This window comes from Schistocerca piceifrons, chromosome X (assembly GCF_021461385.2).
Source record: "Schistocerca piceifrons isolate TAMUIC-IGC-003096 chromosome X, iqSchPice1.1, whole genome shotgun sequence".
NCBI lineage: Eukaryota > Metazoa > Arthropoda > Insecta > Orthoptera > Acrididae > Schistocerca > Schistocerca piceifrons.
In genome coordinates, this window is record NC_060149.1 from 226,252,394 (window position 1) to 226,275,060 (window position 22,667).

General features: G+C 40.1%; 1 protein-coding gene across 1 annotated transcript in view; it reads right to left on the reverse strand.

The window, feature by feature from the left end:
* Positions 1 to 326: 326 nt before the first annotated feature.
* Positions 327 to 22,667, reverse strand: part of LOC124722267 (glutaryl-CoA dehydrogenase, mitochondrial-like) — a 43,918-nt gene continuing 21,577 nt past the window's right edge. The window contains exons 4-6 of the mRNA XM_047247454.1: positions 16,002 to 16,162; positions 15,794 to 15,916; positions 327 to 389 (exon numbers count right to left, since the gene is read on the reverse strand). Of these exons, the coding sequence (XP_047103410.1) occupies positions 15,852 to 15,916; positions 16,002 to 16,162 (226 nt within the window). The 3' untranslated portion in view covers positions 327 to 389; positions 15,794 to 15,851. The remainder of the gene's footprint in view (positions 390 to 15,793; positions 15,917 to 16,001; positions 16,163 to 22,667) is intronic.

Here is a 22,667-nt window from a genome sequence, read left to right on the forward strand (position 1 = left end):
AATAAAATTTTTAATATGATGTTTTTGGTATTGCACTTTATTGAGTAAAAATAAAAATTATTTATTAACAAATGCATCATGAAAGCATTTTTAGTTCATACAATACCACAGCAACTTTGGTGTACAGAAAATATCATAATCTGCAGTCTTCAGTATTAGATTCATAGTTACATACTAGATGTTAATTACTTAAAGCTACAGGACACTCATTATTCCAAAACTTGTGCACAAATGTCTGTGTTGCATCTTCTGATACTATGCTCCATGTGTATTGCATACCTGTACACTGATTTTTAGACAGTATGGATTCTCACTGTAGTTTTTTCCATGTTGGAGGACGATCACAAACTTTCACCATTCATGACACAAATTGGCACTTTTGGTACAACCTAAAATAAAAGAGTATTTATCAAGAGTGTTTCCAAACTGCTTACATTTATATGCAGTACACTGACACTAATAAATTTTGTTCAAAATATTAGATATTTCATTGAGTTTGATCCTCCTAGTTGTGTCTCTAACAGAAATATGACTTTCAAATAATAAACTTTCTTCCAGACAATGTAACTGCCGTATAAGAAACAATATTATATTATTAATACTGTGGAGAGGCCAGAAAAATGTGGTTCCAGAAGAGGGGCAGCAGCCTCTTTAGTAGTTGCAGGGAAACAGTCTGCATGATTGACTGATCTGTTACAATAATGTCAGACAATATGGCCTTGCTGTGCTGGTACTGTGAATAGCTGAAAGCAAGGGGGAAACTATAGCCATTACTTCTCCCAAGGACATGCAACTCTACCATATAGTTAAATGATGATGGGATCCTCTTGGGTAAAATATTCCGGAGGCAAAACAATTTCCCATTTGGATCTCTAGGTGGGGACTACTCAGGAGAATGTCATCATTAGGAAAAACAAAACTGGCATTCTACGGATTGGAGCATGCAGTGTTAGATCCCTCAACTGGGTAGGTAGATTATAAAATTTTAAAAAAAGGAAATGCTTAGGTTGAAGTTAGATGGGATGGGGATTAGTGAAGTTTGGTAGCAGGATAAAGAGAACTTCTGGTCAGGTGAGTACACTGTCATCAATAAAAAATCAAATAGGGATAATGCAGGTGTAGGTCTAATAATGAATAAGAAAATATGAGGGTTGCCCAGAAAGTAGTGCACCACATTTTTTTCTTCAACAATCCTTTATTGAAGATAACAAGAATTACACACATGAAAGAATGGTGTTTCATCTACATACCCTATTTTTCCACGTAATCTCCATCCCATCCTATGGCCTTCCTCAAGCGCGAAACAAGGGCGTGTATGCCCTGTCAGTACCAATCCGGGTCCTGGTGGTGGAGCCAATGCTTCACTGTGTGAATCACCTCCTCATCAGCAAAATGTCTTCACGAATGGCATTCTTTAATGGCCCAAACAAGTGGAAGTCCAAGGGGGCTAGGCTAAGTGTGTCAGGTGTGACAGACACTGCTGCAAATAATGGAGCTCCACCAAATCACCTTCTGACGACCTCACCCTCCATGCCCAGCAACTAACTGTACTTCTGTTGACAGCATATGCTCCATAGACTGTGCACAAGCATTTGTGAATATTCACCACAGTTTCTTTCTCTGCAGTGAGAAATTCAATGATGGCATGTTGCTGTAACATGCATCTCCTACAGATGCCATTTTGAAACTGTCCTGCGGCTACACTATCTGTCAGAAGTGACAGAATCTTGACGCGCTCTCTCTCTCAGGAGACTTCAAATAATACATATGGAATATTCTGCATTTGTAGCATTGTTTTTGGCTGAGAAAAAAAAATTGGTGCTTTATTTTCTGGGCGACCCTCATAGCAATGTGGGTAAGCTACTATGCGCAGCACAGTGAACACATTATTATACACAGGATAGGCATAAAGCCAACACCCACAACAATAGTACAAGTTCATATGCGAACTGGCTCTGCCGATAATGAGGAGGGTGAAACAATGTATGATCAGACAGAATAAATTATTCAGACACTTATGGGAGAGAAAAATTTAATTGTGATGGGTGACTGGAATTCAGCAGTAGGTAGAGGAAGAGAAGGGAAAATAGTAGGAAAATATGGACTGGGGGAAAGGAACAAAAAAGTAATCTGCGTGGTAAAATTTTGCTCAGAGCATATTTTAATCATCATCAATACTTGGCTCAAGAATCAACAATCATGGAAGACACCTGAGATAATGGGAAGTTTCAGATGATTACATAACAGCAAGACAGAGATTTTTGGAACCAGATTTTAAACTGTAAGACATTTGCAGAGCAGCTGTGGACTCTGACCATAACTTATCGGTCATGAACTGTGGATAAAACAGAAGAATAGATTGCAAGAACAATGGAAATGAACACGGTAGAAGACAAATTGATAGCTTGAGAGATGAAATAGTGAAGGCAGCAGAGGATCTAATAGGTAAAAAGACCAGGCCTGCAGAAATCCTTGGACATCACAGGAGATACTAAATTTAACTCATGAAAGAAGAAAATATAAAAATTCAACAAATGAAGTGCCAAAAGAGAATACAAATGTCTAAAACATGCAATTCACAAAAGTACAAAATGGCTAAGCAGAATGATAGAGGAAAAACGTAAGTCTATAGAAGCATGTATAACTAGGGGGAAGATAGGTACCACCCACAGAAAAATTAAAGAGGCCTTTGAAGAAAAGAAAACTAGCTGTATGGCTATCAAGAGATCAGATAGCAATCCAGTACCAAGCAAAGAACAGAAAGGTAGAAGGAGTATATAGAGGGTCTGTCCATGAGAGATGTACTTGAGGGCAATGTTATAGATATCAAAGAAGACGTGGACGAAGATGAGATGGAAGATATGACACTGTCAGAAGAATTTGACAGAGCACCAAAAGACCTAAGGAGTTGACAACGTTCTGTCATAACTACTAATAGCATTGGGAGAACCAGCCATTACAAAGCCCTTCCATCTGGTTTGCAAGATGTACGAGACAGGCAAAATACCCTCAGACTTCAAATAATAAATCTAATTCCACAGAAAGCAGGTGCAGACAGGTGTGAATATTACTGAACTATCAGTTTAATAAGTCATGGTTGCAAAATACTAACATGAATTATTTACATAAGAATGAAAAAAAACTGGTAGAAGCTGACCTCGGAGAAGATAGGTTTGGGTTTTGGAAAACATTGGAACATGTGAGGCAATATTGACCCAACAACCTATCTTAGGTCTTGTAAATAGGTTGAGGAAACGGAAACCCATGTTTACAGCTTGTGTAAATTCAGAGAAGGCTTTTGACAATGTTGACTGGAACACACTCTTTGACATTCTGAAGGTGACAGGAGTAAACTAAAGGGAGTGAAGGATTATATGGAACTTATACAGATATCTCAGTTATAATAGACCAAGGGCATGAAAGGGAAGCAGTGGTTGAGAAAGGAGTGAGACATTGAGAAAGGAGTGAGACAGGGTTGTAGCATATCCACAATGTTACTCAATGAAACTTTTATTTTAGCAATTGCTGGGGCGGGAGCTGCAGTCACTGAATGTGCTGCACTCTAGGTGACTGTTATTCTATGAATACTTACCTCTCTTGTGCACAGAAAATAATGGTGTTTCTTCAAACCACAGTAAATACTCACTTGCAGAAAAAACAACTGTTTAAAATTTACCACTGCATATATCTTCAAAGGAAAAGGAACCAATAATGAAACGTTCTCTGAATGTGCACCACACCTTTTCACTGCTAATACAAAGGTATTTCCACAATTAATCAAGCTATATGTATACACATTTCAATTACTTGAAAAGTGTATCTCATCTGCCTGCATGACATTTGTTTGATTGGTTGATTGATTTGGGGGAGGGAACAAACAGCGACGTCATCAGTCCCATGCATGACATTTATGTCCATCCATATTATTTTCCATTTGTTGTGTGTTGGCCTGATGCACCTAAGTTTATTGCAGGTCACTCTAAACAGTATGTATTGTCAAAGTTTTTCATCATCGTTATCACTGAGAAACATGGCACCACACCCTCTCAGCTACTGTTCAAAAACAGTATGAACAATAATGGAAATTCATAAACTGTGAGTTACCTTATTACGTTATGGTATGGGAAGATTTCAACTTACTAACTATAGGCTGGAAAACTCTATAATGATTATGGCAAACAATAACAACAGGGATTTGTGTGATATTGTTATGAATCCTTATCGAAAATTTACCTTGAACAATTAGTAAGGGAAGTGACTTATAAGGGGAAATGTCTTAAATCTAGTTACAAATTGGTCATAACATTTTAATTTAGTTAACATAAAGCAGAGAATCAAAGCTGATATAGCAGTTATAGCATCACCACCATGAGTGTTATTAGATAGGTTAAGAAAGGCAGATAGATATTTCTCATTAATAAATGTGACAAGAAACAGATTTCAGATTATCTGAGCAGACAACATGAAACATTAATCATTCTGCTGTTAGCTGCCCTAAATGGTTGGTATTCCACAATTTTCACTCTTATAAACGACATAAATTGATGTTACAGTATTCATCTGTGGCATGCTAGTGTAGAATATGTGACAAATTCAGCTAAGTAAAAAGACCCAAACATTGCACATGTTAATTTAAATATGTAAACTAACTTTCAGTTTTTCCATGGTGTGAGACCACGTCATGTGTCAGGTAAAACTGATGCAGAATTCTAGAAATATTTTATTGTTTGTATTAAGGCTTGTGTGTATCATAATATATTGTGTATCTTCAAACATCTGTGAGTGCTGCAAAAGATCTGTACTACAATGTCAATTGCAAACTACATTCTGGCAGCAGAACCCATCATTTAGACAACCACTGCCTCCTGATTTCAGTTGGTACACGTGTGATAAATGATACATTTTTCAGAATTTTTGGAAGCTCTGAGTACTGTGTGTAACATATTTGACAATAAATCAATGGTTTTGAGCTATAGTTGTGTACTCTGCAAACTTTAGCAGCAATATATTTTTGGAAAATCATTTCCCCACATGAATCTGTTAATGAAGATGATTTCAACAGAAGTTTGAGACAAAGTAATCTTCAACAATTCACTGATATTTAACAAAAGCCACTTTCTTGGGTGTTGAAACTTCATATCTTAAAAAGGAACTTGGAGGCCTTGTAGGGTAATAAATCACGAAACTAAAAAATCCAAGATTAGTTTAAAGTTACTTGTTTATTGTTCAACAAAAACAATCAGTTTTTGAAAAAAAATTTAAATTTAATTGGATAAATAAAAAAAATCTACTCACCAAGAGGTGGCAGAACACACACATAAAAGAAAATTGTAATTAAGCAAGCTTTTAGAACCAGTGGCTCCTTCTTCGAGCAGAAGGATTGAAGGGGAAGAAAGAGGGGTGAAGGAAAAGGACTGGAGAGGCCTAGGAAAAGGGGTAGATTTTGGGAAAGTCACCCAGAACCGCAGATCAGGGGAGACTTACCGCACAAGATGAGAAGGAAAGACTGATTGTTGGGGACTGCATCAGATGATATTTGAAAACCTGAGACCTTAAAGGTGGAACACAGGGTAATATGCAAGACAGAGATTACTGCTTACACATCATGCATGAGTTAATAAGAGCAAAAAGATAAGTACATTGTATGTAACAGATGTGGGAGGGGGTGGTGAAAAATAGATAGGTAAGACAATGAAAGATGTAGAAAACTAAAGTGGAGTGAAGAGAAGAGTAGTTACTGTGAAGAAATGCTGGGATGGAAGAAGTTAACATATATTAAGGCCAGATGGTTCACGAGAACCAAGGACATGTTGTAGTGCTAGTTCCCACTTGCAGAGTTCTGAGAAACTGGTGTCTGGGGAAAGAGTACAGATGGCATGTGTGGTGAAACAGACTCCGAGGTCATGGTTATCATGTTGTAGAGCATGCTCTGCAACAGGATATTGCATGCTCCCAATATACACCCTCTGCCTATGCCCATTCATCCTAATTGATAATCTGGTGGTTGTCATGCAGATATAAAAGGCCAAACGGTGTTTACATACCAGCTGGTACAAGACATGTCATTTCACAGGTGGCTCTCCCTTTGATAGTATATCTTTTGCCAGTTACAGGGCTGCTATAGGTGGTGGTAGGAGGGTGCATATGGCAAGTCTTGCAGTGAGGACGGTCACTGGGCTAGGAGCCATAGGGTAGGGAGATGGGTGCAGACGGAGCACAGGACCCGACAAGAATATTGCAGAGATTGGGAGGGCAACAAAAAGCTGTTCTAGATGTGATGGGTACAATTTCAGACAGAATGAATCTAATTTCATGGTATGTTTTTAGGAAGTCATGGCCCTGTTGAAGTAGCTGATTACACATTAAAGACCAGGATAATACTGAGTCACCAGTGGTGTGCTTCAAAGCTGTTTTTACAGTGATCAGCAATACCAGGATTGGATGGGATGGCCCAGGAAATATGCTTTTGAACTTGGCTGGTGGGGTAATTAAGTGCAGTGAAGGCTGAGGTGAAATTCTTGGTGTATTGCTCTAAAGAGTTTGCATCTGAACAAATACATTTGTCTCAAATGTCAAAGCTGTATGGGAGGGAACATTTGACATGTCAAGGCAAACGTATTTGTTCAGATGTAGACTCTTTACAGCAATACACCACCAGTCTCACCTCAGCCTTCACTGCACGTAATTACTTCACCAGCCTAGTTCAAAAGCAGATTTCCCGGGCCATCAAATCCAATCCTGGTACTGCTGATCCCTCCAAAAAAACAGCTTCAGAACACAACACTGGTGACTCAGTTTTGTCCTGGACTGGAATGCATAAGTCAGTTACTTCGACAGGTCAATGACTTCCTAAAATCATGCCCTGAAATGAGATGCATTCTGTCTGAAATTTTTCCCACCACATCTAGAACAGCTTTTCGTCACCCCCCCCTCCCCTCCCCCCCCTCCCCTCCCCTCCCCTCCCCTCCCCTCCCCTACCCTCCCTCCCCCCCCCAATCTCCACAATATTCTTGTCAGACACTATGCTCCTTCTGCACCCATCTCCCTACCCAATGGCTCTTACCCCTGTGACCATCCCTGCTGCAAGACTTGCCCTATGCACCCTCCTACCACCAACTATAGCAGCCTTGTAACTGGCAAACATATACTATCAAAGGGAGAGCCACCTGTGAAACAACACGTCATGTACCAGCTGTCATGTAAACACTGTTCGACCTTTTACATCAGCTTGACGACCACCAAATTATCAATTAGGATGAATGGACAAAGGCAGAGGGTGTATACATGAAACATGCAGGCTCTACAACGTGACTATCGCGATCTCGGTGTCTGTTTCACCAAACATGCCATCTGGATTCTTCCTCAGACACTAATTTCTCAGAACTCCGCAGGTGGGAACTAGCACTACAACATGTCCTTGGTTCTCACCACCCACCTGGCCTTAATTTATGTTAACTTCTTCCACCTCAGCATCTCTTCACAGTAACTACGCTCTGTGTGCTCTCTGGTTTTCAAATCTCATCCAATGCAGTCCTCAATAATCAGTCTATCCTTCTCGTCCCGTGTGGTGAGTCTCCCCCAACCTGCGGTTCTGGGTGACTTTCCCAAAGTCTACCCCTTTTCCTAGACCTCTCCAGTCCTTTTCACTCACCCCTCTTCCTTCCCCTTCAACCCTTCTGCCTGAAGAAGGAGCCACTGACTCTGAAAGCTTGCCTAATTACAACATTCTTTTATGTGTGTGTTCTGCCACTGCTTGGTGAGTAGATGTTTTATCTAGCCAATTAAATTACTGTTTGTTGTTCAGATAAACATCGCACCACCCACATGCAGCCCCACTGTGAATGCTGCTCTCAGGCACTGGGTGGACTACATGGTGTTTGCAAGTAATTGGAAATTGTCCAGACTGCTATCAAGCATTTGAAAGCCGGTGTGAATGGATGGTTGGGTAGACTTCTGTCAAAGGAGCGTGAACTACTATCCTCTCTCACGGGTACTGTTCCTTCTCCAGGAAATACAAGATGTCGACAACTAGACTTTGAGTGGTGAGTCAATGGTTGGTCCATAGGAAGGCTAGGACTGGGAAGAACTTCAAAGTTCTACACTTATCACTTTTACCAACAGGTTTAAGGTGCTGTCTCCCACTGGAATGATAACTGTTGGGGCAGTAGGACTAAAAAAAAAACATTGTTCATTGTTCATTGGTAGCATAGTAGGATAATGCAGTCAATCTACACAGGAAACTGCTTAAAAACACTTCCACATTCCATTTCAAGTGTATGGGGCCCATAAGAATTAGTACTGACATGTATATTGAATGTAAACAAGTAAAAGTAGTATGAATGGTCACAGGTTTGTTTGACTCACAGGAATGCTGAAAACCTTAAACTGGCACACACTTGAATATAGATGCCATCTGTTACTGGTAGTGGTGCATACACATCTTGCTGCCAGCCACAAGCACTAGTCATTTTTTTAATAGAATAATTCTTAGTCTCGCAGCCCAACCGAGATGATGCAGCTGTGCCAAATGAGGACACCACATGGCCTTGTCAACAGAGGTTATTAGTCGAGGCCACTGCAGGACAGCAGTTTTGCACACTACATCTCTCCACAGACTTATGGAGGCATGACACCACTGGCCACTCATGTACATCCCCGGCAGCACAGCCAACTCCTGCCCAGGGGGCAGGAGGTTTCTTCCCATGCACACCAGCCACTGCCAGACGGGGGGTCTAGTGTGGTGGGCACCCCTGCTGTGATGTCAGCAGATGGTACTTGGGGCCACAGAAGCCATAGCAGCATAAAATTTGCACAATGATGGTGCAGGGTCCATGTAACCAGCTTATGTAACAAGGTCACTGGCACGATGTAGTGCCGAACCGGCAACAAGGGTTGTGCGGGCAGACAGCCAAGCAGAATTCGGCAGCCAGCTGGACACTGACCCTATGCATCAAGCAGTTCAGATGTGTCAATAAAAGAACTTGTTACATTTGCAGCTGCCGTCCTCTGCCATCTGGGCTCGACCTCAGCTCCACCACCCATTTGCAGCATCCTGGCTTCTAGTCACCGCACCCTGCACCACGAGCACTGTACCTTAATCAGTCCCACAATCAGCAATTATTTTGTCAACACATCAGTGAAAAGATCTGTGCTCAGCTGTGAAAATAAACGTGTATGAACTTCCTTGTGTAGTCAGTCAGTGATAGGTGTAAATATCGATAAGTGAGACATGATTGTTGAACCTGTTAGAGCGCTATCGATGAGTTATCCTGCCACTGTTAAAAGTCCATTATATTCGCTAACTAACTTGGCCAACTAGTGTTATTATCTGGAGAGAAAGTGGACTGATTAGATGAGTATTACTAATGAAATTATTTTTATAAACTGCTGATACTACGAAAAAGTGTGAGAACTGGTCATCAGTTGCGTGCAACTTAATCTGAATAAATAAGGAAGAGTATCAAAATTAAATCAATGGTGTTACATTTGTCCCTGAACTGTGAGAACACCAACTAATACAATTTCAGGATCTGAGACTAAATTATTCATGCACCACTGAGGACTTGCAGCGACACTGCCAGATTGGTACCTTAGTAAGGTGGACTTTATTATTATTATTATTATTATTATTATTACTATTACTACTACTACTACTACTACTACTACTACTACTACTACTACTACTATTTTTATACGCAAACTATCAATGAACTGAAGTGACATGTAAAGGAAACGGGTCAATGCTGACACATCAAGAGTCCCAGAATCACTCCTCATCAATACGTACTTGTCAGAAGTACAAACAATGGCTTTATTGTGTTCAGGTGTGTCTTTATTGTTTCTAGATTGTTTTTGTTGTGAAAAACTGTAGACAATCATTTCATTTCACACTGACTTTATAATCTGCAGAATATACCAGCCACAAACAAGAAATGCATGATAATATTCTTCAAATTACATAGACGTACACGACTGCTGCATTTGTCTCCCTGTCTGGAGTGCGGAGATTCCTGTGCCTACATGGGGCAGCCTGTGTGCACAAATCAGAAGCCCGTGTGACTCTGCGAAGTTGCATTCACCCCCTCACCTCTCCGTTCAATGGCTACATGCACCTATAGTGCGCGTCATTTATGTTGGCGGCCATGTTTAGGTTCGTTCTGCGCATCTGACATCACAAAACACAATCAGCCAATGAACAGAGAACGACGTTGCCAGATCTCGACTGCAGTGCAGAGCATGGATGAGTGGTTTCAGTTTTAGAAACGTTCAGTCATAATTAAAGTAAAAGAACAAAATCAATGTCTTGATAGCAGACTTTCATTTATAGAAAGTTTGGGAAAAACATTCTTTATACCAATTGCTTCATATTCTATTAATTAATTAAACCTAACAAGTAATAAGACTCCTAATTCAGGCGATAGCAAGGAAAGGTGTTTGTATCAATCTCACTAACCGCTTTTTCGCAATAAAGAACGGCGGTAAGTGTTTATTTCCTATTTTACTTCGACGAAGCGTCAGTAATTCATAGTCATACCAACAGTGTTTGTCAGTATTTTGCATGACGTGTTAGACTCCTCATATAGTTACATTGTAAGATGAGCTGCGTTAGCGTAATGGTTAAGGTGTTGGGCTACTAAGCAGAAGGTTGTAACGGTTAAGGTGTTGGGCTACTAAGCAAAAGGTTGTAACGGTTAAGGTGTTGGGCTACTAAGCAAAAGGTTATGAGTTCAAACCTTGTGCGGTGCTTAATATTTTCTTTATTTAAAAACAATATCGCAGTGTCTTACTTCACGAATTTTATTCGTTTGAATGCAATTTTTTGAAATTTCTAGTGCTTTGTCTCTTCATTAACCCTTTCGCTGCTGCAGACATGTGCTCCTCGAATTCCATGCTGTGCATGATTTTGTCATCACTGGACTGCTAGCCTGTGTAGACACATGGTGTTCCCACTGCTTTGACACACTTATCATTCGATTTCACAAAAAGTATTTGGCCCAAAAATTAGATTTTTACACATCTTCTTGACTGATATCTTCCCCTCATAAATGACTTAATTTTGTTTCGATGTTCAACACAGTTATTGTGCAGCAAAATGTAGTAAACCATTGCACGAAATTTTGAAGAGTTTGCAGAGGTAAAAGTCCATAGAGTATACTTTCTGTATGGTCGATTTTAGTTGCCACAATGTTGAGATTGAAATGTGGACAAGATACCTAAATTTCATATAAAATTTACTGTATAACAATATCTCATTTAATTTAAGTACCACATAGGTGTCATATGTAATATTGAGAAATATTCCATCTTTCGCGACTGTAACAAAAGTTTTATTTACACTGGGCAAGTTTGGCTTTATTTTAAAGCACTTCAATCAACAAAAGGTATGACACATACACAATGGTACTCATGTTCTCTTTCTTGTTTTTGTTCCACAGTTGCAGTTTTACCAATGGTACTGAAATATATTCCTCTTCTGCAACTGTAATAAGCGACTTATTTAGACCAGACGCATTTCTCTCTTTTGAAGCATCTTCAGAGGACAGTATTTTGTCTCCTCCATTGCCAAGTCACCTTTCATAGTTTTGTGCTGCGGTAACACAATATTCAATGTTTGTGTCGGCTGATCAGTGTTTTAGCAAATAAATGCTGTTTGTGTGTGCCACACACAAAAATTATATTTGACATAGCTCAGAACACTTCACTGATAGATGGAGTCCTAATGTTTTTGTAAGTTCACAGTTTTGTATAATGTATTTTGTCTACTTCCTTTTGATCGCTTGAAGTACTTTTAAATAAAGCCAAACATGCCCAGTGTAAATAAAACTTTTGTTAGTCACGAAAGATGGAATATTTCTCATTATTACATACGACACCTATGTGGTACTTAAATTAAATGAGATATTGTTATACAGTAAATTTTACATGAAATTTAGGTATCTTGTCCACATTTCATTCTCAACGTTGCGGCAACTAAAATCAACCATACGGAAAGTATACTCTATGGACTTTTACCTCTGCAAACTCTTCAAAAATTTCGTGCAATGGTTTACTATATTTAATGCTGCATAATAACTGCGTTGAACATCAAAACAAAATTAATTCATTTATGGGGGGAAGGTATCAGTCAAGAAGATGTGTAAAAATCTAATTTTTGGGCCAAATAGTTTTTGTGAAATCGAATGATAAGTGTGTCAAAGCAGTCAGAACACCATGTGTCTGCACAGGCGAGCAGTGCAGTGACAAACGCGCACAGCGCGGAATGCAGGGAGCACATCTTTGTATCAGCGAAAGGGTTTATGGGGGGAAGGTATCAGTCAAGAAGATGTGTAAAAATCTAATTTTTGGGCCAAATAGTTTTTGTGAAATCGAATGATAAGTGTGTCAAAGCAGTCAGAACACCATGTGTCTGCACAGGCGAGCAGTGCAGTGACAAACGCGCACAGCGCGGAATGCAGGGAGCACATCTTTGTATCAGCGAAAGGGTTAATGCGGCCGTGGTAGCTTTACTTCATGAACTGCGCGCTCGCCCCTAAATGTAAGCTTAGGAACTATTCTATCCTATGGCACTGCTTCTCTTGGTGCGTGCATCGTGTGCAACTGGCAATGCAGCAATCTCCCGTATGTGGGCGGGCATGCGCGAGCCGCCAAGATAAAAGAATTGAACTATCGTGCACACATAAAGTTACACAGATGTAAACACACCTTTACAAGCAGGTTAGTTTACATGCATCTAGCAGTAGTTTTGTCAGAGAAAGTTGTTGTTGCATCAAAAGAAAACTTCACCTGATAAAACAATAAATTATGAGACAGAATTTCTTCCCAGTGCCTATTTTCTGGGGGCAAAACTGTTAGTACGCCCAAAACATATAAAATTATACAAAAATACTCTAGCTTTCAAAACTATCTGCTGCTACTGCTGCTGGTGTGTGTGTGTGTTTTGTATGTTCCACATCTTCTCCTAAACCAGTGGACCAATTTCAACCAAACATGATATACATATCCATTACTGTCAAGCAACAATTGCTGAGGGGTAAGAACCACCTACCCACCACAGTATGTTCCACATCTTCTCCTAAACCAGTGGACCAATTTCAACCAAACATGATATACATATCCATTACTGTCAAGCAACAATTGCTGAGGGGTAAGAACCACCTACCCACCACAGTTCAGGACATATGACTTCATTAACACTGAGATGCATGAAAAACTGCTACATTGTGCATGACATTTACATTTTTTACTCCTTTGCTACTAACTCTATTCACAACACATTTTGCAGACACTATCCACAAAAGCTGCTGAATGTAACTATAAAATTATATCATTGTATGATGTACAGATCAGGAGAAACTTTTGCATCATGCATGACATTTAAATAAACTTGTTCTTAAGTACTAAAACACTCCTAGTCAAGTCAACTTAAGGTAATCCCTTACACCTGCTTGTGCTTTTGGCATGTTTGAACTGTGAAGCACAAACGGCATTAGACGAAAACTATAGCTGCCTACAGAGATATGGAGAGGCATTGCCATAGTGATGTTCACAAAACTGCACATCTCACACCAAGTATACTGCTCAAATACATACAAGGTTTCATTTCTAATAGAAAATTGGCAAAATTAATATCCACGCAATGCTGGGTTTGTCAGCTAGTAAGTCTATAAAAATCAGCAGCAGGGTGCAGTGCTGTTTATGAAAGAAGACAGTATATTGAACATTTCAGAAACAGAAGTCAGTGTTTCCAGTAAATGTTCAGTATTTATGAGAAATAACATGTTCTTACATAGTACTTGAAAGTCAGTAATAAAAGTTAGTGTGATCTTATAATCTTTTAAATGAACAGATGCATCACCCATGGGGCAAGTGAACAGCAGATCTATTTCCTAATTCTTGTCAGTAAACTTTTACTTGTGTTTTCTCTTTGTATCAAACTGATGTTAGACATATGATTTATCTATGGATAAACAATAAACTAAATAATTGTGGCTTCATACTTCTACAAACATTATTCATTGTATAGGAATCATAGGCAGAGTTAGGAAATTGTATGTCCTGTTTTCCTCATTATACACTCCTGGAAATTGAAATAAGAACACCGTGAATTCATTGTCCCAGGAAGGGGAAACTTTATTGACACATTCCTGGGGTCAGATACATCACATGATCACACTGACAGAACCACAGGCACATAGACACAGGCAACAGAGCATGCACAATGTCGGCACTAGTACAGTGTATATCCACCTTTCGCAGCAATGCAGGCTGCTATTCTCCCATGGAGACGATCATAGAGATGCTGGATGTAGTCCTGTGGAACGGCTTGCCATGCCATTTCCACCTGGCGCCTCAGTTGGACCAGCGTTCGTGCTGGACGTGCAGACCGCGTGAGACGACGCTTCATCCAGTCCCAAACATGCTCAATGGGGGACAGATCCGGAGATCTTGCTGGCCAGGGTAGTTGACTTACACCTTCTAGAGCACGTTGGGTGGCACAGGATATATGCGGACGTGCATTGTCCTGTTGGAACAGCAAGTTCCCTTGCCGGTCTAGGGATGGTAGAACGATGGGTTCGTTGACGGTTTGGGTGTACCGTGCACTATTCAGTGTCCCCTCGACGATCACCAGTGGTGTACGGCCAGTGTAGGAGATCGCTCCCCACACCATGATGCCGGGTGTTGGCCCTGTGTGCCTCGGTCGTATGCAGTCCTGATTGTGGCGCTCACCTGCACGGCGCCAGACACGCATACGACCATCATTGGCACCAAGGCAGAAGCGACTCTCATCGCTGAAGACGACACGTCTCCATTCGTCCCTCCATTCACGCCTGTCACGACACCACTGGAGGCGGGCTGCACGATGTTGGGGCGTGAGCGGAAGACGGCCTAACGGTGTGCGGGACCGTAGCCCAGCTTCATGGAGACGGTTCCGAATGGTCCTCGGCGATACCCCAGGAGCAACAGTGTCCCTAATTTCCTGGGAAGTGGCGGTGCGGTCCCCTACGGCACTGCGTAGGTTCCTACAGTCTTGGCGTGCATCCATGCGTCGCTGCGGTCCGGTCCCAGGTCGACGGGCACGTGCACCTTCCGCCGACCACTGGCGACAACATCGATGTACTGTGGAGACCTCACGCCCCACGTGTTGAGCAATTCGGCGGTACGTCCACCCGGCCTCCCGCATGCCCACTATACGCCCTCACTCAAAGTCCGTCAACTGCACATACGGTTCACGTCCACGCTGTCGCGGCATGCTACCAGTGTTAAAGACTGCGATGGAGCTCCGTATGCCACGGCAAACTGGCTGACACTGACGGCGGCGGTGCACAAATGCTGCGCAGCTAGCGCCATTCGACGGCCAACACCGCGGTTCCTGGTGTGTCCGCTGTGCCGTGCGTGTGATCATTGCTTGTACAGCCCTCTCGCAGTGTCCGGAACAAGTATGGTGGGTCTGACACACCGGTGTCCATGTGTTCTTTTTTACATTTCCAGGAGTGTATTTTCCACACACAGTCAAACATCAGTTCAGTGTCAGTTATTATTAATAAATTTTATGGACAGAAAACTAGAACTTACAGTGTTGACATAAAATTTACACTTCATATTGCAGGTAAGTGTGGCTTGGTGGTAAAGTGCAATCTTTGGATTGGTGACTGATTTACTTTTTCTATTCCAGGTAAACTTTGAGTAAAACACACTGGATATTCTCATTCAGAATACAGCAATAAATAAATAAATATGTACAGTATTATTTACATATTTTAGAATCACAGTGAATAAGTATTGTCACACATACCTCAGAAAATACAGCAATGCATAAATATTCAGTAGCAACACAATATTTAGTCCAGTTTTTAGCTAAATGCTTGTATTCCAGTTATAGCTCTCCCAAGAATGAGAGCATGGATATCGTGAGTACCTATAACAGATTGATCAAGTGCAGTTGTCCATTATTTGCATTCAGGAAACAAAGAGGAAAAAGACAGAAAAGTATATGACCTTACCTTCATATGTATTGACTGATTCCAGATTCAGAACATGTCTAATAATATGATATTCATCAGAAATGCCATTCCCACCCAACATGTCACGGGCAGTGCGTGCAATGTCCAAAGCTTTTCCACAGGAATTACATTTCAGTATTGATATCATTTCTGGAGTACACCTTAAAATAATATGTACAAAATGAAACTTTACTTATATGGAGAAAATGAAGATGGTTTAATATGTAAGTGAGAAAGTGAGGAATTTGTGTAAAATCTTGAGAACAGCTATTTTTATTATATTATTATGAAACACGCAATAACAAATGGCTTTTCATGTAAGACAACTTTTGTTGGTGAAACTGAAGCATATAATTAGGAGACCACTCTTGCATCACAACATCCAGTTTCATACTACACCTAGTCACCTAATAGATAGCTGCCTCATCTTGACATACAAGACAGCTGCACATTATCAGAACATGGAGTCTCCATGTCCCCAATGCATGGTTAATGACACCCCAGACCAATTCAACTGGGATTATGTGCAATCAGGACATCAAATATCCCTCAAACCACTGTAGCGTGATTTTGACCTGTTGGTATGGATTGTGTTTTCCTGGGAACGCCACATCTGGTAGGGAGACCATAAACTATGAAGGAGCATATGTGACTAATAAAAATACTGGCATATTCCACAGCTTTCATAACGCCTTCTATAACAACCGCAGGTCCCAACAAGGTCCATGTCACCTTTTCCGAACCTTCATCTGAGTTGCCACTCTGCTACTAGGAAATTCATATTTCAAACTCTAATATCTAATAGGTTACAATATAATTAGTTTGCTTTTGATAAATATTAGTGATATCAGAATATGAACATCCAATAACCTATGCTGCTTTTGCAGTAATCATTTCTAGCTTCCAAATTATCAAAATGTGACCTCTGTTGAAGTTGATCAGCAGTTTTCTGTAATCTCAGAATACGGAGTACACTGAATGACTTAGTTGCACTCTTGGCACCTGTCATGCCATGAGTACATTAATTTGAGATAGTTGCTGTGTAGGAAAGAGAGTGGTCCTGTTTTCAAAGTGAACACTTCGGCATGCCACATGACTGGCAGTCATCAAATTTTGTACTGGTCATTGGCATAACAGTTGAGAGCAGGATGTTAAAGATATGCAATATTAGCATATTTTATCAAGATCAGATCATGTGTATATGGCACGTGAGACACTCCATTTGAGGCTATGCAATTGATGGGCTTTTCATATGCCACTCTTTCAAGGGTGTTCCTGAGGACTTGCTTATAGGGAAAATAACTACCACCAATGTCATAAGTCATGAGAAATAACACAGTGATGAAAGAGATTGCCACTAGCTCCTTTAGTTAGTGCAGGTTGTAAGATTTAAGTGGTGGGCCACAGCCAGTTCAATGCAGAACAACAACAATGTCATTTTTTCCTCTGTCATTCCTTAGTTGCTTCAAATTTCATGGAGGTACGTTTCAAAACTGTAAGTCAATGAAAGTTAGATTGTTTATGCCATATACGTTTCACTTCTTTTATTCATGAAGCATCTTCAGTGGCCTGTAATACATTTTTCTTTTTATACATAAAATAAATGTATTATTTAATAGTTACAATACGTTACTATGTTACATTTCGCCATGTGTTTCTCTTGTTTTTTAGATTACAAACAACTTTTATTACACAGATCTTGTGAGGTTCAATTATCATTTGATGTTACTTCCGATTTTCAGTATTGTTAGTCCATATGTGTGGTCCTGTAGCTGTGTTCGTTTGGTCCCCATGCTCCAGCTCGCCGATTTCTGGCAGTTTTTTCACCCACATTTATTACAACACATTACTTGCACTTTTCATTTTGTGATCAATATGTGCTTGTTTACAGTATGTGGTATTGCCAACTATCACCATGTGGTTTATCTTTTGTCTTTTATGTGTGGTTTCATATTTTTCATCTGTTTTGTGTGTGTGTATTATGTTATGTGTAAATGTTACATTATTTGTGGGAGCAGTCTTCTTTTTCCTTAAGTGAATAAGTGTGTGTGTGTGTGTGTGTGTGTGTGTGTGTGTGTGTGTGTGTGTGTGTGTGTGTGTGTGTGAGTGAGAGAGAGAGAGAGAGAGAGAGAGAGAGAGAGAGAGAGAGAGAGAGAGAGAGAGAGAGAGAGAGAGAGAGAGAGAGATGGGGAGGGGGGGGGGGGGGGAGAGAGAGTCATCAATTATTTACTCTGGTTAATGTTTCCGATTTATGTTTATTATTGTTTTAGTGGCTAACTTGATCAGAGAGTTATTGATTACATTAATTAGGTCATTAATTACTTTCTTTTTCATTGCATGGGCTCTTTGTATGTGAAAGTTTTCTCATAATGTCAGGAGTTTTTTGTTGTGACTGTTCACTCTTCTCACATAAAATTATTAGAGTGAACGATCACAACAAAACTCCTCATATTAGAAGAAAACTTCCACATGCAAAGAGCCCTTGCAATGAAAAGGAAAGTAATTAATGACCAAATCAACACAAGCAATAACTCTCTGATCATGTTAGCCACTAAAACAATAACAAACAGAAATCTGAAACATGACAAGAGTAAATAATTGATGGATCTCTCTCTCTCTCTCTCTCTCTCTCTCTCTCTCTCTCTCTCTCTCTCTACACACACACACACACACACACACACACACACACACACACACACACACACAATATTCACAAAACACACACTCTCACAATGAACAACAAATTTACATATAACACAACACACACACACACACACACACACACACACACACACACAATAAATGAAAAATGATAAATGTGAGTGAACAAACACCAGAAATCGGCCAGCTGGAGTATGGGGACTGAATGAATACATCTCCAGAACCACATATGGACTAACAACACTGGAAATCATAACACCAAATGATAATTTAACATCACAAAATTTGTGATACAAACGTTGCTTCTAATCTATAAAACAAGAGAAAAACATGACAAAATGTTACATACTTACATTCTGCAACTACTACATAACACATTTATAAAAACTAAAACTTTGTGTTCTGCCTTATGGCAGGTCTTGTCATGGAGGAAGCCTCATCAGAGAGGTCCACCCCACGAGCGTCTAGGGAAGTGATTCCAGTGGTGGTTTCCTTTTGCCTTCCACAGATGATGATGAAATGATAATGAGGACAACAAAACACCCAGTCCCTGGGCGGAGAAAATCTCCAACCCAGCCAGGAATTGAAACCGGGGCCCCATGACATGACAGACCGCCATGCCGACTTCTCAGCCATCAGGGCGAACACACATTTATTATATGTAAAAAAAAGAAATATGTATAACATGCCACTGAAGATGCTTCACAGACAAAAGAAGCAAAAGGCATATGGAGATAAACACACTGCCTTTCATTTAGTTGCATAGATGGAACATACCTCCATGAACAACAATGATGATTGGTCAGCACCCACAATCATCCTCTCACTATAATGTGTAGAAGTCACCACTCTCACATGCTTATTGAACATCAAAGAGCATGGCTATTCATATCATCACTGGACACTGACAGTAAAGAAAGTTACCTGAACTGACGAGCTGCAGAACACACTGGTACACTCTTATGGCGGGGTACAATTACACCAAAAACCAGGTGAGCTGTTTTTCCAAAAGAACACCATTCAGGCCAGTAGCAGTGGTATAACCATATGGTGGACATGTACGTGGAATGAAATGTGGTTCCTGGTATGACTAACATTGTTCCTCACTGGTGAATGATACAACCACCTTCAGCCCAATCAGGTGCACACTAAATCTCTCACCTCCCTCTCCAGGTGACTTGTACCTTTAGAAAGACATTCCCTTATCTAGTTGCTCCCAAATTGGAACACTGCATGAAATGAGAAAGTTTTCTGGTCCTCCAGGTCACCTGACCTTAATCATATTGAGCACATATAGGACACCATATGTATGTTTCTTGGATCCATTTCTGGCCAATTTCTGTGTGTTGTGGTCAACAGTTGAGTAGTTACGGATCAGGGTGGCTATCTACACACACTGTTTCACACAGCCCGAGCAATGACATGTCACTGCTGTCATAAGGCCAAAACGTTTTCCTAGATGCTATTAGGTTATATTCCTCATTACTCCATAATACCTCTGGTATTATGACATCCCCCCTGGGTTATTAGGTGAGCTCAATCTTGACAGAAGGATGTTCATAATATTAATATTATAGGCAATCGGTGTGTGAGGAATTTTCTTAAGCTTGGTCTTCAGTTTTTCCTAATACCCACCCGTCATCCGTTTAAATTTGTTGAAATACTCCGAGACAGTCACTGTGTGAAATGTACTAACTTATCTCATGTTTAAAACAATTTTATTTTAATAGTAAAAATTGCACAATTTAAATGAGTTTGTTGTATATAAATCAATGTCTTGTAGGAATGAGTCATTTTACATCCCATCACAAATTATTTTGTGAATATTGTTATGGCATCAAAATTTATAAGTGTTTTTTTTTTTTTTTTTTTTTTTTTTTTTTTTTTTTTTTTTTTTTTTTTTTTAAATATGCGGATCTGATTTGGTAATTCTTACCCATCACCTTTAACACATTAGAATTACATAAATTCTTCTATAGAATAGAAGGACGTGTCAAGGAGAAACTTTCTCAGTTTGTCCTCAAATTCTGCTTTGCTGGCTGCCAGACATTTTATATGCCTCATTAAGTGATCAACAATTTTTGTTGCAGCATTACACCACCCTTTCTTTTGCTAAAGACAACCTTTATGGGGAGTATTGGATGTCATTTTTCTTTGTGGTATTGTAATTATGTACATCATAATGTACTGTAATGAACTGCAATGGATTATTTACAACAAACTTCATGAGGTAATAAATATACTGTGAAGCAGAAGTGAGGATGCCCAACTCCTTAAACAAATGTCTACAAGGTGATCATGGGTAAGCTACCACACATTATTCTTGTTGATAAATAATTAAACTTTAAGTGTTTCATGATACAACACTGGAAAATTCTTACTCTCATCAGTAAGTATGACAAGCACACTTTTAGGATCCATTTTAGAAGTTCTGGGCATGTTATTCATCTGCAAATGTGTCACATGACACACGAAAGTCATGTTTTTTTATCAGCAATCACATTAAAGGACTTCTTGAAGTTTTCAACCTCAGATGATTTTCACGAGTATTATACAGGGTGATTATAATTACAGTTAAACTTTCAAAACACTGTAGAAATAACACCACTAGTCAGAATGATGTCAAATTGCAATGGAAAATTATTGGAGAAGGGGAAAAACCTATGGCAGATGAAAAATATAGTATGAAAATTGATCAACAGATGGTGCTTCATGTGACAGAATAGGTAAATGAAAACACCTGTCATGCGCACGACACATTGAAGTTGGTATAAACACTCCAGGTACACGGCTTTTCCTCCTTTCGCATCTGCGATGTTCGCAATGACTGTCTCAATGCAGAATCACGCTCTGCTTGTGAAGCTGTATTACAAGAACGATGACTGTGCACACATCATTCTGTGGAAGTACTGGACACTGTAGGGTTTTAAAAAAGGTGTTGGTCCAATGACTGCCGTGGGTCTGGAGAAAATTATTCATAAATTCGAAAAGACGTGTTCTTTTGGTGAGCAACCTGATAGACAGAGGAAACAAATTGATTCGACGTCAGTGGAAGCAGTGGCCACAGCAGTGCAGGAGGAGACAAGTAGTGGTGTGCAAACGTGTAGTGCATGGAGAATTGCCTGAACATTGGACATACCCATGAGCATTGTGCGTAAAATCCTACAAAACACTCTTCTTTGCGACACATTCAAAATTACCCATGTGCACGAGTTGCTTCCTGTTGACCTGCCAGCAAGAGAGACCTTTGCTTGCATGGAAGTGGACAATGATTGGCCAGGGAAGATTTTGTGGAAAGATGAAGCCCACTTCCATCTGACAGGGTATGTCAATACACAGAGTTTTCGAATGTGGGCAAGAGAAAATCCACACGCAAATCAACCGATTCCATTTCATCCTGAAAAGGTCACTGAGTGGTGTGGGTTTACGGCATCATTTATCATAGGGCCATATTTTTTAGAAGAGACAGGTGCTTCTGCTAAGTGCTATGAGTGTCTCTTGCGCAATCTAGTTATTCTAGCTCTCCAAAAGCCTGGATGTGTGGATGGGATCATTTTTATGCAAGATGGCACACCTCTGAACATTGCAAATCCAGTTAAGCAGCTGCTGAAATGCCATTTCAGAATTGCTAGAATTATCAGCCGCCATTTTCTTACAGCCTGGCCATCCTGATCACCTGATCATAACCGTATGACTTCTGGCTGTCCGGCAGCCTGAAAGATGATGTGTTCAGTGTTCCGACTGCAAACTTCGCTGCATTAAAGGCACGCACTGCGCAACACATTCTGAATGTGATTCCGGAAACACTTCCATCAGTTGTGTAACATTCTGTTCCTCAATTTCAACTTGTTGCAGAAAATGGTGGACAGCATACTGAACATTTTTTGGACCAGTCACACAGAAATTAATAATGTGATCTGATTTTGATTGATGCTTTTTGTACGGTTTTTGGTCTCAGGACAATTAAAAACTGATGTAAGTGATGCTTTTTATGTGATTTTTGGC